General features: G+C 47.3%; 1 protein-coding gene across 1 annotated transcript in view; it reads left to right on the forward strand.

Moving 5' to 3' along the window:
• The window catches only part of PRRC1 (proline rich coiled-coil 1), a 36,017-nt gene that overhangs the window by 12,424 nt on the left and 6,178 nt on the right, over window positions 1-17,415 (forward strand). Inside the window, exons 4-5 of the mRNA XM_082243185.1 lie at window positions 1,131-1,267; window positions 7,538-7,640. Coding sequence (XP_082099311.1) covers window positions 1,131-1,267; window positions 7,538-7,640 — 240 coding nt within the window. The remainder of the gene's footprint in view (window positions 1-1,130; window positions 1,268-7,537; window positions 7,641-17,415) is intronic.

The raw sequence follows: 17,415 nt of genomic DNA on the forward strand, positions 1-17,415 counted from the left end.
CAAATATGAATGTGGATATTTTGCATATCTTTAGGTAGCTTATTTGTGACTGATGGCTTGTGGCAAATGTAGCTTATTTTTTTTTTTTTTAAATCTGCTTCTGACACTTCTGATAATTCAGAATTCATTGATGCGTTAGTGCATTGGAATGGAAGCATGTATTCTGAACCATTATGGATGTTAAATTGAACCCCCCCCCCCCTTCCAGTTTTAATTTACTTTATAATGTAAAAAAAAACACGCACATACCTGTTGCTCATTTACCTGATTGGTCAAAATGGACCTATTGGAACCAGGTAGTGTGGTTAGGAGGGAACATGACACTCGTTCTGCCTCCCCACAATTCAGTGATTGATGCCTGATTATGCAGACATTAGAGCTGTCATGTGGGGGAGTTTGCACAACACACATGTAAATTTCTACTTTGCACAACCAGTGGAACCTTACTGTTTTTCATCTAACTGACTGGTAGGTAAACTGGCTCTTGACTCTTGTACAGGCTGGTGGTGGATTGGAGAAGTTAAAAAGAAAAAAAAAGTTAATGGTAACTATGGCTACCTTGTTCTCCATACTGTAAAGTGAACCCTTTTATTCTCCCCTAGTATACTGGTTCACTTTAAACTTATAATACATAAAGTAATTTTTTATTGAATCATTTTTTATTTTTTTTGCAGCAAGTATTGGTAATGTTTTTAAAGACCTCTTCTAGACTTTAGAGAAATATATACTAAATGTCTTCTAAAAGTGCTAGTTGCCTGGATTCAATTCTGATCCTCTGACAGCTGTACCTGCAGAATCACTGATCCAGACCCCAGAAATTTGCAGCAAGTGAAGTCCATTCTCTGCATTTGTTTGTTCCAAGTCACAGTCACTTGGGAAATACTGAAGCAATAGCTGGGAAGAGGCTATAAATGGCAGCCTGCATATGTCTGACATTTTTTGTTTTAAACCATCAGTCTCCATTTCATTGGCCAGTGTTGAAGACCATCTATATCAGAAAAATGATTTTAGTGTGTCCCTGTGATCCTATAACACTGAAAGCTGTGTTGGTTTAATGCTGCTTGTAACGTGTATGGCTAGTTTAGGATGTATGAAAAGCATGTTTCTAATATGTTTTCTCTGTATTGTAGTTCTGCCAAATCCTGTTACACAACATGCTGCTAGTACTGCAGGGTCACCCATTACTTTTCCAGAGGAGCCTGACGATCCTCGGGTGCACACTCCACTCAATGAAGCACCTACTAGTGGAATATGGGGCTTTATTAAGGTGAGAAAGAATATTAGATTGGAAAAAAAACAAAAAAACTTTTGTTTTATAGAACACAGTAGCACAGTTATGAAAAATTTACATTTTTTTGTGTGTCTTGTTTATGTGAAATTCAAAGTAGGAAAAGAATAATAATTTCCCATAGTCCAGAGGCAATAAATGATACTTATGTGTTTACTAGTTTTTCAAAGGGCCTGTCCAACACCTATTAAAGTGATTGTAAACAATCACCTTGTAAAACAACCCATTTAATTTAAAATTGAAATGGAATACAAAATATTTGTGTATAGTTATAAAAAAAAAAACGCTTTTCTCTATCGTTCATTGACAGACGCAGCTCCATATTCTTCTTGACTATTGGGTTATGCTGCCTCCTACAAGAGTAGGACATTAGGCAGGAAAAAACTTTACCACGCCTATGGGGCAGTCCCTGCAGGTATACACCCACACACTCTGCTATAGCCTTCAGTTTGTTTCTGCCTAGTTTAGGAGTAGGACCTAGTTCCCTGCTGGGACTTTGGTCTTAGCTGTTTTTTTTTTTTTTGGGAACCTTTTTTTAAAACTTTATTTTTTAGTTGTTCCTGAGGGAACTACAAGCGACAGCCGGCTAAATTTCAGACTGAATATGCTAGATCCTTAAGGTCTCCCAGCCCGGCCAGCGAGCGTGCGCAGGTTATAGTCCAGCACTAGGCCTCACCACGACAGTTCCCCTATGGACGGGGGCAGGCCTGGGAGTGAAACATCTTGCCGGGACGCACACGACCTGGGATGCCCTGAGTCGCAGCGTACCCCCCTGGCCGTCAGCACCACCAACCACCTCTGGTATTCCTGAGTTCCCCTGGCCTCTCTGTGATAGTAGGCCCCCCCCAAGCAGGTTCCCACCCCAGGGGGGTGGATGTATTGCGGCCGCTGCGGCCCCCCCGATGCCTCTGTCTAATGACCCCCCCTGTGGGGGGGGTTCCTGAAGACCGCATGACGTGCCGTGGGGGCCGACATTTTGCTGTAGTTTTCGCTCTGCATCAATGAAAAAATGTTTTCATTGTAATGCATGGGCGGCCATGTTTTGGTAGCTCCCCCATAGGAATGCATGGGGCGGACATTTTCTTGAAGTCCATGATTGCTGGACAGCAAGGGAGAAGCTAGGGTGATTCTAGTACATGACCCAGGTTTTTCCTGTTCCTGTGTCAGATTGTTTTTTCTCTTTGCAGTGAAAGTTCCTATTTCCCTCCATATCGTTTTGGTGGTATGTTACTGGGGTGATGGCGAGGAGGATGTATCCTCGTCGGGAGCCACACGGGAAAGCGTGCTGGTGGAGGCACTTGGTGTCAGTGCAGGAAACCTTAAAAATGGCGGATGATTATACAGTTTCAGGGATGCGGGTGTCTTTTGCCACCCGCAAATCCCAGAAGTCAGGCAAGGTTTTTCCCTGTCCTGAACTTTTTGACAACATTTGTCAATGAACAGTGAGGGCGCATCTAACAAATGTTAGTGGTGCCTAAGTATCCGCTAGATGGATCGTACCACCAAAGGTGGATCATCCGGTTTCTAGACTAAACAAACAAGTCTACTGTTGTTCCGGTTGAGGAGTCCCCAGTATTTACAGACCCCCGTGGATAGACGGATTGATTCTCTGTCCTGCCATTTGCATGTGATAGCGGACTCAATACTGAAAATGGCCTTTGTGATCACTCTGGTGTCACAGACCATAATAGAATGGGCAAAGTTTCTAAAAGGTGACTTGGAAACAGAGCATCTCTCCTTGGGTCTGATAGAGCGAATGGACCAAATGGTCCAAACCCTTCTGTATATATGTGATGCGTCGCTGGATGCGGCTCCACTGGTAGCAAGTGTCTGTGGTGGGGGTTGCTATTAGACGCATGGTGTGGCTAAAAAGCCGGTCTGCCGACCAGGCTTCCAAAAAGTCTCTTTCTGACCTTCTCTTTACAGGGGACAGGTTGTTTGGATCCTCCCTGGATGTGTTGATCAAAGACCTTATGGGTGGGAAGAGTACTCTTCCACCAAGGGCAAGGCACCGGGTAATAGACGGGGGCCTTCATTTAGTGCTCATGGGTGGCCCTTTCATACCTCCGGGTCACAGGAGAAAGGAGCTAAGCCATTCAGGTCTTCTTGGGGTTCCACAAAGACATGGTCGGGTAAGCCGAAAACAAGCCAATCTGGATATGCGGACAAATCCTCATCTGCATGAAGGGATGCCCTCATCCGTTTCTGGGGTGGGGGGACTTGCTTCTTTCCGAAACCATGGACTTCTTGATTCAGGACAAATGGGTCCAGGAACTGATCCGATCGGGTTACAAGATCGAATTCCAGTCTTGACCATAGGACAGGTTCTTCCCGTCTAATCTAGGCCTATCTCCAGACCGGTTTAGGGATCTACAAGAGGCGGTATAAGATCTGCTGTCGCAAGGGGTGATTATGCTGGTTCCTTCTCGGGAACGCTTTCAGGGGTTCTATTCAAACCTGTTCACTGTGCCCAGGAAAAAAGGCAAAGTACTCCAATCCTGGACCTCAAGGCTCTGAACCGCTTTGTGCCGGTACAGAAGTTTTGAATCAAGTCCATTCGCACGGTAGTGGTGTCTCTACACCAAGGAGACTTTTTGGCCTCCATAGATATCAAGGACGCATATCTACACATCCCTATTAATGCTGGACACCAGCATTTTTTCTTTGCTTCGCTGTAGGAGAGGAGCATTATCAATTTGTGTCGTTACCCTTTAGTCTCTCCTCCACCCCCAGGGTCTTCACCAATGTGTTGGCTCCGGTATTGGCATTACTGCGACAACGGGGGATTACGGTACTGGAGTACCTGGACGATCTCCTCTTAGGAGCAGACTTGCATTAAGCCCTGTTGGGAGACTTGACAATTACTGTATGGACTCTGCAAGAGTTGGGTTGGAACATCAATTTCAAAAAATCTGCCCTGGTACCATCCTTCAAAACTGGATACTCTGGGCTCTGGACTTTCTTCCCCCAGACAAGCTGCAAAAATCGCAGGGGGGTGATTCATTTGCTGTTATCCAGCAATCTGTCCTCTCTGCGGACTTGCATGTGGGCCTTTTGTCTGATGGTGTCAACCTTCGAGGCGGTTCCTTTTGCTCAGTTCCACCTGAGACCCTTACAAAGGGAAATTCTTGTAAAAATGGAACAAAGATCCAAAGTCCTTGGACACTATGATTCGTTTGACACAAAGACTGCTCTTCTATGGTGGCTTCACTCGTTAGCACTACGTCAGGGCAAGTCCTTCCTTCCATTGTATTGGACTGTGGTAACCACAGACGCCAGCCTGCCCAGCTGGGAAGGAGTGCTGGGGAAGCTGTGTGTCCAGGGGTCCTGGACAGTAGAAGAGAAGAATGGAGTCGGAAGGCATTCCGGTCATTCTGGTGGCCCCAGACTGGTCTCGCCGGTCTTGGTACGCAGATCTAGTAAGGTCGGTCGCCGATGCTCCTTGGAGACTTCCTTTCAGGGAAGATCTGCTGTCTCAAGGGCCGATCTTCCATCCTCCTTTACAGTTGCTGGCTTTAACGGCATGGCTGTTGAAAGCCAGGTGTTGAAGGATAGAGGTCTTTCTGACACTGTGATTCTGACTGTTAAAGGCCAGAAAGTCTACCTCTAGGTAGATCTATCATTGTGCGTGGAAATTATACATCTCATGGTGCGAATCGCTGAAGGTGCAGCCTCCGTGTTTTTTTGGTGGCTAGGATTTTGACCTTTCTTCAAAAAGGGGTTGAACAGCTGTTGGCTTTGGGCACGATCAAGGCCAAGTGTTGGCTTTGGCTGTGTTTTTCCAACGTCCTTTTAGCTATGCATACCTTGGTTTGCACTTTTATACAAAAAGGCATTTGCCATATGGCGAGACCCCCGTTACCTCCGTGGGATCTTAATTTGGTATAGTCTGTTCTTCAAACACCGATTCTGTGCAAACTGTCAGATCGCAAACTGTGAACCACTGTGAGATCCGATCCTGAGGCGGCTCAAAAAATGCCTCATGTGCGAGTTTGCTGCGGATGCGCTGTAAATTCAGCCATACAAAGTGTATGGCTGAACTCGCATCCGCACATGAGATCACATGTAATTTAGGAGCAGTGGGCTCCAAATTACATGCGATCTCGCAAACCGCACAAGTGTGAACCGGCACTAAGTGCTGGTTCACACTACTGCGGGTGCGCTGATTCGCACTGCACCCGCACAAAAGTCGCACATGACCCTTTTTTTTTCAGCCGCATCAGGATCGGATCGCACAGTGGTTCACACTTGTGCGATCCGATCCTGTGCGAACTGTCAGATCGCACTGCGATATGAGATCAAACTGGGGGTGTCGTTAACATTTAATTGACACCCCTGCGTATCGCATATGGCAGTGTGAACTGCCTCTTGTGCAGATGCGATGCAGGAACAGGCTGCGAATACGCAGCCTTGCAGCATCGCACAAGTGTGAACCGACACTTACACTCTGTTTGCTCATTATTATTTTAAATAAATGAAAAAAAAAAGGCATATTGAGTTTTTTTATTTTATACGATTAATCGAAAAAATAATCGGCAACTAATCGATTATTAAAATAATCGTTAGTTGCAGCCCTAATCCAGATGGATCAGGCAGACAGGGGTACAGGCTTTTTCTCTGAAGGGTCAGGTTCCACCTTTCCCTGTAAAGACGCATTCTACTAGGGCGCTGAATGCCTCTTGGGCTTTTCGCGTCAGTAATGCAAGTTTGCAGGGCGGCAACTTGGTCATCTGTGCACACATTCACAAGATTCTACAAAGTAGATGTGTTGGCATCCTCGGATGCTTCTTTTGGCCGCAAGGCTTTGCAGGCTGCTGTTTAAAAGAGAAAATATTCTCTTTGAGGCTGTATGTTGTTTCTAGGTGAGCTCTAGTTGTTCCTGGTTGAGCTCCATGTTACCTGGTTGCGTTCTTTCTCTGCGTTGTTTTCCCACCCCTCATGCAAATACTGCTCTGGGATGTCCCAATGGGCAAGAAGAATATGGAGCTGCGTCTGTCAATGAACGATGGAGAAAACTGGATTTTTGACTTACCGTAAAATAATTTTCTCTGAAGCTCATTGACAGACGCAGCACACCCGCCCCTCTAATTATGGGCGGGATGTTTTTTTTTTCTAAACACTGCTTGCAACAAAACCTGAAGGCTATAGCAGAGTGTGTGGGTGTATGCCTGCAGGGACTACCCCATAGGCGTAGTAAAGTTTTTTTTTTTTTTTTTTTTTTTTCCCCCTGCCTAGTGTCCTACTCTTGTAGGGGGCAGCATAACCCAGTGATCAAGAAGAATATGGAGTTGCGTCTGTCAATGTACTTCAGAGAAAAGGATTTTACGGTAAGTCAAAATACAGTACAGTTTTTTTTTTTTTTTTTTTTTATCATTGATCACATTCCCTCTGTTCTCAGCTGCATAAGAGTTGGGGGGAGGAGAAACAGCAGTACGCTGAACTTCCCAGTGAATGGCTGTGCAGTGGGGTGGGGGGGGGGGTTTATCAGGACAAGTCTGATCATTGGAGGAGAGCAGGCTGAGTTCCCTGTAGGGATAGACCGATTATCGATGGGGCCAATTATCGGAGTCTGATATTCACTTTTTTTAAGTATCTGCCACAAACTTGCCGATATGACCGATATTGCTTCAAGCAGTTGTACCAGAGTGATAGCTACAGGCATTACCCCAGATATATATATATATATATATATATATATATATATATATATATATATATATATATATATATATATATATATAATTTTTTTATTTTTTTTGCCAAGGTCAGCTTTCTTGTAATGGCAACCAATGTGGCTAAGCAGTGGGAGGGGCTGTCCCCTCCTTCCGCTGCTCGTATGCCGGTTGGCCGAAGACCTGTACAAAGCCGTAATCGGCTCTGATGGGGTCTCTGATGTAACCCAGAAGCGATGTCATGATATTACTTCCAGTTACTGGCGTTTTGAATGCTTTTCGGTGCCGAGGAGGGATGTGGGGTCTTATAAGACCCCACATCCCTCCATAAAGAGTACCCGTCACCGCTTATTACTTTCACTAGGGATATTTACATTCCTTGTGATGGCAATAAAAGTCATCAGATGGATGGGACATGTCTTTTTTACATTTTTAGCTTGGTTCTGTCCTCTTTCCACCAATATGCATTCTTTGTTTCTTTTCATTGGCTATATTTATTGTCCTTTTTTATAGCGATGTTTTGCAGTTTTGTGCAGGTCTAACGAGGTGTTATAATATGCTTTTCTGATCGCTATAGGGAGTGGCTGGCAATCCCATGGTGAAGTCTGTGCTGGATAAGACCAAACATTCAGTAGAGAGTGTGATCACCACCCTTGACCCTGGCATGGCTCCTTATATCCGTAAGTGAAGAAATCCTCCCTGTTACTATAGGTGTAAAAATGGTTAAGACAAATGGTATCTTATAATTAAAAAAAATAAATAAACCTCGCAAGCAGATTAGGGGGGCAGTCCATACCAGAACACGATGCAAAAAAACTCACATTAGGAATCAAAGGCTTTTTCTTAGCTCCAGAAGGCAGTGGGTGGGGATTTGACCTCGCACTCTTAACAGCACCGAGCCAAGTGTAACCTGTGACCCGAGTGTGCCGGAGGGGGGCCGGGGCCTGTCTCCTAAGATTCTGATTAACAGACTTGAGTGGAGCGGTGAAGCAATGTCGTAGTGCAGTGCTGCTAAACAGGGGGTAGGTGCTTGTTTTGTAAAGCGTTATTGTGACTGCCCCAATAAACGTGTGTTTACCAATGATACACAGAAACCAAATTTCTAAACAATAGGGCTTATTTACCTATTTTCACAGAATGTGTTTTTTTTTTTTTCTTTAGAAGTGTAGTGCTATTTCTGTAGGGGCTGCTGGTTTTAACTGGTTCTTCCCCCAAACAAGGCACCAGCCACCCAAAGGGGAATCCATCCACTCTGGCTCTTGCTAATAATACTTGTAACAGAAGAGGGCTATAGGGTATGGGATATTCCAAAACGGCTAGTACTAGGCAATTAGAGGACAATCCTCTCCTTAAGCAACTGTGAATATTGACAGGGGCTTACGCCCGCCAGGGGGGCAGACCGAGGGGGGGTTTGGGGCGCAAAAATCAATTGGCAATAGGCACCAATACAGCTTCTCACCAAGGGCGCTGGAGACCCTGGGTACGCCTCTGGTTGACGGTCTAAATTCTCACAGCTGGAGACCAGAAGGCAAGTCTCTTTGGCATCTGGTTACCCTGCACCGCTGCACAGCTATTGGTACCCTGTGCAATCTCAGGAACACTGCAGAGTACAGGAGGAAACTTTTCTCTAAGCTCACAGTCCAAGACACTGTTGAGAATGTGGAATGGCTAGTATATGGGACCCCATGAGATCCGTCTCCATGCAAGCTACCCCTGGCACTTGTATCGCAAAAGCACACAGTCACCAGGAATCAGTTGAGGGTTATTATAGGCCCCAGGACAGTAATCTCTTCGGTGAAGTCCTGTAGTCACAGATTAGTTCCAGGTTCCAGCTCTGCCACCGCTGAGACCTCATAGAACAGCAAGCCCACAGGATGCCTCAGGGGCATTAGCCCTCTGAGGCTTGGTACTCCTCCTTGGGGAAAGACCATCTCTCCAGAGCTTCAGACTATTTATCTGCTTCCCAACCACCATCTGGGAAAACTTCCCCAGGGATTGGGAAGGCCCTGATCAATTTTCAGGCTGGTTATTTGAATTCTTCCTCCCTAACCTCTAGAAACTTCTTCCAGAGGCAGGGGATACAATCCAGCTCCCACCCTATGAAACTCTGAACAGGCCAGACCAAACAATAACTGTTCCCTTGATTGCAGAAGGAGCGAAAAACATAATTTTTTTTTTTTTTTTTTTTTTAGTATTCTATGCTATGAGGGTGCTATAAGGTCTAGGCAAAGAAAAGGGGAAACTGCTGGTCCCAGCTAACAAAACTAACACCGTCAATATTTCCTCCTCTTATTTGTAGGTTAAAAAAAAAAAAAAAAAAAACTTTTTTTATGATTGTGGGCAGTAGTTTGTGTTTATTTTATTTTGTTACACTCCATTTTTAAGCATGTGTTGTGTTAGATACTATGTAATAACTAAAGTATTACTTTATGTGACTGAGAGACATGTCTACACACTGTAAAACTGCTGTTACAAGTGCTGGCATTAGAGGGCAGTGTTGCTGAGCTTATCGAGTCTGTATAGTTCATAGTGTTAAAGGACGAGTACCATCAAAACAAAGAAAATCCATTTGATATTTTGGATAGAATTCTGGTTGGGAAAACATGTTAGCATGTCTGCTTAATTAAACGTCTACAGTATAACCTATGATGTGTTTTTTGTTTAGACATTTACATATATTAACCACTTAAGCCCCGGAAGATTTTACCCCCTTCCTGACCAGGGCCTATTTTGCGATTCGGCACTGCGTGACTTTAACGGACAATTGCGTGGCCGTGTGACGCTGTACCTAAACGAAATTGACGTCCTTTTTTTTCCCACAAACAGAGCTTTCTTTTGGTGGTATTCGATCACCTGTGCGATTTTTTTTTTTTTTTTTTTTTTTTTTTTTTTTTTTTTTTTTTTTTTTTTTTTTTTTTTTTTTTTTTTTTTAATCATACGCTATAAACAAAAAAAAAAGAGCGTCAATTTTGCAAAAATAACAATATTTTTCACATTTTTTTTTTATATGAAATTCCCCCCAAAAAAATGGAAAAATCAAAATTTTTTTCATTTTCGGCCAATTTGTTTTATGCTACATATGTTTGGTAAAGAAAATCGCAAAAAGCGTACTTTGATTGGTTTGCACAAAAGTTATTGCGTTTACTAACAAAGGGAAAGATTTTTGTCATTTTTGTTGTTTTTTGTTTTTTAATGGCTGCGATCGCGAGTGCCCGTGACCACGCGAGTGCCCGTGACCACGCGGGAGCGCGCCCGCTCCCTAGAAGCCTCACAGGCTAGCGACGTAGTACTACGTCGCTTTGCCTGTGAGGGGCTGACCACCGCAGTAAATAGTCGTGCGGCAGTCGGCAAGTGGTTAATTGCTTGGTCCAAAAAAAAAAAAAAATATTCCCCCCCGATCCAGTATCATCCCAGCCCACTCAGTGTAACATGAAATAGTTTATTTCTCTTACGTCCTACGACAGTCGCCGCCTTTTCATATTCGTCACTAATGGGGTTATTGACCTTTGCTCCGTAGGAGTAGCTAGGCAACAGAATATATTAATATCAAAGCTTTTAGCATATCCCACCCCCAGGGGGTGGTCCCCTCAGTCAATACCTCCTGCATTTTCAACTCAGTTTCTAATGCCTAGCTTAGGAGTAGGTTGGCTGTTCCTGTGCTGGGGCTCTCTGTCTCAGCCTCTATTCTCTTTTTGATTTTATTTTGAGTCTTTTCTCTCTTTCTTTTACTTAGCTGTTGATTTTCAGCATTAGTTAGCTTCTTCGGATGAAGATGATCGTGCGGCGCTGGGTCTCAGTCTGGCCACCCTGGATCCTAGGGCTCAGGGCCAGGGGCTTCCCAGCCTGCCATCGAGCGTTCAGCTTAGGTTTTACCCTGGCACATTGAACGACCCATCCCTGTTCGCTGCAGGGATGCTATCGGTGAGGTGGCTACCTCACTGGACGCCATTGCGGTTTCACACCGCAGTTCCACTGCGTCATGCTTGCGACACTCCCTGTCCTCAGTGCAGCGGTTTGGTCGCTGGAGCAGGCTCCCCACGCCATCCGGACCGGTAAGTGTAATCTATGTGGGGACCTGTCTATTTGGGTGTCAGTCTGGGACTGTGTGACCCTGCATGTCTGTGTGGCTGCTGTGCTCCCTGTCAGTTCCTGTGTGGACTTGCTGCCTGTGTGTGGGCTGTGAGGGGGGGCTCTCCCGCTCTGCTGGGTGTCAGCATGAAGCAGTATGATTTTGGACATGCTGTGCGGCGATCGCTGCGGCGACCCGCCATTTTTTTGGGCAGAATCATGGTGGCCGGTCCTGTGTGGTAATGCATGGCGTTTTGGCGGCGATTGATCAGGCCACATGTCGGCGCCATTTTCTATTTGCCCAAGGAATCCTCAGCCGAGCGGCCATGTTTGTGTAGCCTTGCATAGGCTTCATAGGGGCGGTCAGTCTTGCATCACTTCCTTTTGCTCTGGGACAGCGATCGGTGGCAGCAGCCTGTGTGATCTCTCCAGGTTTTTATCTTCCCTTTTTTCCTGTATTCCTTGCCCAGTTTCTTGTCCCTGTGGGGGTCAGTGTGTTCAGTGGGTGCGGTGGGCTACGCTCGCCGCGATCTTAAAGGGGCAGTACCCTTTTCTTATTTGCTGGGGCATGGATTCTCAGGATTGTAAGTTTCCTCCCACCTTGGTGGGGGGCCAAGGGGCTGCTGCTTCCCCCGAGGGGGCTGATCTGGCCACTATTGTGGCAAACTTAGCTGCTCAGGTGCAGATGCTGGTGGCTGATCGATCCACAAAACGGCCCAGAGTGTCTATTTCCTCTGATTCAGAGGGCGATGGGGCTGCTATGGCTGGAGTACCCTTCTCAGGGTCTCACTCATCTCTAGACCTTGTGGGGTCTGACGGGGAGGCTGAGGTGGAAGGGGTTGATAATTCTCCCCCTGGCTCGTCTGAAGAGCTTGCACTCATGGATGAGTTGGTTGCTTCTATCAAGCAAACGCTGCATTTACAGGATGAACCATGTCCTCCTGTTTTGATGTCCTCTTATGGGACGCAAAGAAAGCGCAAAACATTGCAGGTTTTTCCTTGCTCTACGGAATTTCCGAGCGCTGTTGATGAGCAATGGCGCAATTTAAAGAAGCCTTTTGCTGTGCCGAGTAGGTTCAAGCTGCGTTATCCATTTACACCCGCCACTGATGAGCGATGGTGTGTGCCGCCTCAAGTGGATCACGCGGTGGCGATTTTGAATAAATCCACTGCGATCCCTGCTGAGGATACCCCGGTGTTCCGGGACCCGACGGACAGGAGATTGGAGTCTCTGGCCCATCATGCTTATACGGTTGCTGGTTCTATGCTGAAGCCTATTTTTGCTTCCATTATGGCAGCCCAAGCTATTGCGGATTGGACGCAGGTGCTCAGGCGCACCCTGGTGGCTGACTCTGCCCCGCCGACAACTTTGGCTATGGTGGATCAAATTCATCAGGGTGTCATGTATTTGTGTGATGCGGACTTAGATATGGTCCCTTTGGCTGCGCGCCTTTCTAGTGTGGCGGTGTTGAACCGTCGCCTGATATGGCTGAAATATTGGTCTGTTGACCAATCTTCTCGCAAGACTTTGGCTAATTTGCCCTACGCCGGATCTCGCCTTTTTGGCGAATCCTCGGATACTCTGATAAAGGGTATTTCTGGGGGTAAGAGCTCTCTCTTACCCCAAACGCACAAGAATAAGTTTGTTCGTGGTAAGAAGAATACGTTGTTTAGGCCCTCTCAGGGGTCCTTTCGTGCCTTTCGGTCGCACTATAAGGGCAAGCCCTTCAAGGGACAAGGCTCCCAGAAGAAGCCGTGGGCGGGTAAGCAGAAGTCCGGCCAGTCCGGGTCTGCTGCCCATAACAATACGGCCTGAAGGGACGCCCTCACCCGGTTCTGGGGTGGGGGGACGTTTGCTCGGTTTTCTTCAACCCTGGCTGGACCGCATTCGGGACAGGTGGGTTCAGGAAATCGTTCGATCTGGATACAAGATCGAGTTTCTCTCTCGGCCGGTGGGCAGATTTTTCCCCTCAAACCTTCAGCTGACTCCGGAGCGATTGCAGGATCTGCACCTGGCGGTGCGGGACCTGCGGGCCCAGGGAGTGGTGGTCCCGGTGCCTCATCGGGACAGATTTCGGGGGTTCTACTCCAATCTGTTCACTGTGCCCAGAAAGCAGGGCAAGGTACGTCCGATTCTGGACTTGAAAGCTCTGAACCGCTTTGTGCGGGTTCGCAAGTTCCGCATGGAATCCCTGCGCTCGGTGGTGGCTGCCCTGGTTCCGGGGGAATTCATGGCCTCCATCGACTTGAAGAATGCATACCTTCACATCCCCATTTTCGAGGGTCACCAGAGGTACCTTCGATTCGCCATTGCGGAGGATCATTACCAATTCGTATCGTTGCCCTTTGGTCTCGCTTCGGCTCTGCGGGTTTTCACCAAGGTGCTTGCGCCGCTTCTGGCTTTATTGAGAGCCCAAGGCATTTCTGTCCTGGGGTATCTGGACGATATCCTGATTCGGTCCGCGACCAGTCAGGGCCTGGTGAACGACCTGTCCATCACGATGCAGACTCTGCTGAATTCGGTTGGACGATAAATTTTCCAAAATCAACGTTGGGTCTGTCGGTTCATCTTCCCTACCTGGGGATGATACTGGACTCTGTTCAGGCGAAGGTCTTCCTGCCGGAAGACAAACTTTGGACACTTCAGTGCGAAGTCAGGTCCCTCATGGACAATCAGTGCTCGTCCCTCCGGACGTGTATGAGGTGTCTGGGATTGATGTTTCGGCTTTCGAGGCGATTCCCTTCACCCAGTTTCACACGCGGAATCTTCAGGCGGAGGTCCTGGCCATATGGGACGGGCGTCCGCAGTCTCTGGATCTGCGGCTGTCGTTGAGCCACCTCACCCGCAGGGGTCTTTTGTGGTGGCTCCAGTCCCCGGCGGTGTCGGGGGGCAAGTCCTTTCGTCCTTTGTCCTGGACGGTGATCACCACGGATGCCAGCCTGTCGGGCTGGGGTGGTGTTCTGGGCGTTCTGTCCGCCCAGGGAACTTGGTCGGAGGAGGAATCCTCCCTTCCGATCAACATTCTGGAATTGCGAGCGATAAATCTCTGTCTTCTGCGTTGGACGGACAGGCTTCAGGGCCGTCCAGTTCGGGTACAGACGGACAATGCCACAGCGGTGGCCTACATCAACCACCAAGGGGGCACCAGGAGTGCCCGAGCGGCTCGGGAAGTAGCCGACATTCTGTCTTGGGCCGAGACGCATGTCCCGGCGATATCTGCAGTTCACATTCCGGGGGTGGAGAACTGGCAGGCGGATTATCTGAGCCGTCAGACCCTGGACCAGGGAGAATGGTCCCTTCACCCGGATGTCTTCCAGATGTTGTGCGCGAAGTGGGGGTCCCCAGATGTGGATCTGTTCGCGTCTCGTCTAAACAACAAGGTGGAAAGGTTCATGGCAAGAACGCGCGATCCTCGGGCAGACGCCTCAGACGCGTTAGTGGCGCCCTGGCATCAGTATCGTCTGATGTATGCCTTTCCACCGATTCAGCTGCTGTCCAGGCTCCTTCGCAGGTTAGCCTCGGAACCGCACACGGTGATTCTGGTGGCACCGGACTGGCCTCGCCGGTCTTGGTACGCAGACCTCGTGAATCTGGCGGTCGACGCTCCGTGGCGTCTGCCACTTCGGGAAGATCTCCTGTCTCAAGGACCGATATTCCATCCTGCTTTACAGTCGCTGGCTTTAACGGCCTGGCTGTTGAAAGCCAGGTCCTGAAGGATCAAGGGGGTTTTTTGGTGTCTCACGCCAAGGTAATGGGACTTTATGGGCAAGTAGCGTTGATACAAAGAGGAATTAAATGATAAATATAATTAAATAAAAAGTTGAATTTATTTACAATCTTTGTAAAAAACAAAAGAATTAGTATGGCATCTCAAGATGTGAGCATTGGTGTTGGGTAAAGGCCCAATGTGATAAGGGTAGAAAGAGAGGATTCTAGGTGAATCCGTGACAATTGTGATAACTTGTGACAGTCAATATGGATTCTTGTCTCTGTACGTCCCAATAGTTCAGGAACCTTTTAACATGAGGGAATTATGGATGAAACTCTGTTAAAAGGTTCCTGAACTATTGGGACGTACAGAGACAAGAATCCATATTGACTGTCACAAGTTATCACAATTGTCACGGATTCACCTAGAATCTTCTCTTTCTACCCTTATCACATTGGGCCTTTACCCAACACCAATGCTCACATCTTGAGATGCCATACTAATTCTTTTGTTTTTTACAAAGATTGTAAATAAATTCAACTTTTTATTTAATTATATTTATCATTTAATTCCTCTTTGTATCAACGCTACTTGCCCATAAAGTCCCATTACCTTGGCGTGAGGCACCAAAAAACCCCCTTGCTTTTTTAGATATAGGGACGGAGGCACAAATTTATACCACTTTAAGGATCAAAAACCCCCAGGTCCTGAAGGATAGGGGTCTCTCCCCTGAGGTCATTCCCACTTTGATCAAGGCTAGAAAAGCCTCCTCAGGAAAAATTTACTACCGTACTTGGAAAGCATACTTTGCCTGGTGTGAGTCCAGGGGATATTCCCCTCGCTCGTACTCGTGTCGAGAGTGTTGGCTTTCCTTCAAACGGGTGTGGACCAACGTTTGTCGTTGGCCACGATTAAGGGTCAGATTTCTGCGCTGGCCATTCTTTCAACGCCCTGTGGCGTCTAACTCTTTTTGGTTAGCACCTTTTTTCAAGGGGTGCGACATCTGGTCCCTCCTAGGAGGGAGCCTTTGCCTCCATGGGATTTGAACCTTGTTCTGTCCGCGTTGTAACATGCTCCTTTTGAAAAGATCAGGGAGATCTCGTTGTCTCTGTTGTCCAAGAAGGTTGCCTTTTTGGTGGCTATAACTTCGGCTCGCAGAGTGTCGGAGCTGGTGGCCTTGTCCTGCAAATCCCCGTATTTGGTGATTCACTTGGATAAGGTGGTCTTGCGACCTAACCCGTCTTTTCTTCCGAAGAGGATCTCGGAATTTCACCTCCAATGAGGATATTGTCCTGCCTTCGCTTTGCGCGAAGCCTAAGCATCCGAAGGAGGTGGCGTTGCATTCCTTGGATGTTGTTAGGGCAATCAGGGTTTACCTGTCATCAACTAAATCCTTTCGCAAGTCAGATTCTCTCTTTGTCCTTCCTGAGGGACCTCGGAAGGGCATGGCGGCGTCGGCTGCGACCATCGCCAAATGGATCAGACAGACCATTGTGCAAGCCTATGCTTTGAGGGGGAAGGTTCCTCCTTTCCCTGTGAAGGTGCACTCTACCAGGTCTCTGAGTACGTCTTGGGCCTATCGTCATCAGGCTTCTGTGGCCCAGGTGTGAAAGGCGGCTACTTGGTCGTCGGTTTACACCTTCTCCAAATTTTACAAAGTGGATGTTCAGGCATCGGCAGATGCTTCCTTTGGCCGTAAAGTTCTTAGTGCGGCAGTGCCTTAGGGTCCCTTGTTTGGGCCCTTGGCAGTTGGGGTGTTTTTACCCCTAGGTTACTTGTTCTTTCCTGGGTGGTTGCTCCTGTTGAGCACGTTTTTTTCCTGTTGCCCAGTTGGTTCTCTTACTTTGGTAAGGTTCCTTTCTCTGATGTGGGTACTGTGTTGCATTAGGCGCGGCTGCTTTTTTTCCCACCCCTCATGTCTACACTGCTATGGGACGTCCCCATTAGTGACGAATATAAGGAGGGGGCAACTGTCGGAGGACGTAAGAGAAAACTGAATTTTTGTAAAACCTTACCTGTAAAATTCCTTTCTCTGAGTCCTCTGACAGTCGCCGCCCCCGCCCCTCTTTTGGGGTTTGTTTATGTACTCTACTGCTATGCTACTGAAACTGAGTTGGAAATGCAGGAAGCAGGGAGGTATTGACTGAGGGGACCACCCCCTGGGGGTGGGATATGCTAAAAGCTTTGATATTAATATATTCTGTTGCCTAGCTACTCCTACGGAGCAAAGGTCAATAACCCCATTAGTGACGAATATGAAGAGGCGGCGACTGTCGGAGGACTCAGGATTTTACAAAAATTCTGTTTTTCTATATCAGGCATCCCTAAATGGCAGACAGCTGTCTGAACTGGGACTCACTCAATGTCCTGTTAGGTCCGCCATGGCCCTGCCATTTAGAAGCCTGCTGTGCCATGCAGTCATCACCGCTGTCATCCTCGTAGCCCACAGCAGGAGGCATTACGATGTAGACGGAGGCTTTGCTTTTCCAGTTAACAGGCAGGTGATTGGTTGCTAGGGTGGTTCTAGCAATGAATCATTAGCCTGAAAATCCTGCCCTCTGTCAAGACCAACTGTGCCTTCCACTCTCCTCCCTGTCTGTGTAAGGTAGGACAGGAGATTGGGGGGAGGGGGGGCATGTAAAGAGAGGCTTCTTGAGACAGGTAGGGGGAACTGAGG

The sequence above is a fragment of the Pelophylax lessonae genome (genome assembly GCF_965119305.1).
Source record: "Pelophylax lessonae genome assembly, chromosome: 1".
Classification (NCBI taxonomy): Eukaryota; Metazoa; Chordata; class Amphibia; order Anura; family Ranidae; genus Pelophylax; species Pelophylax lessonae.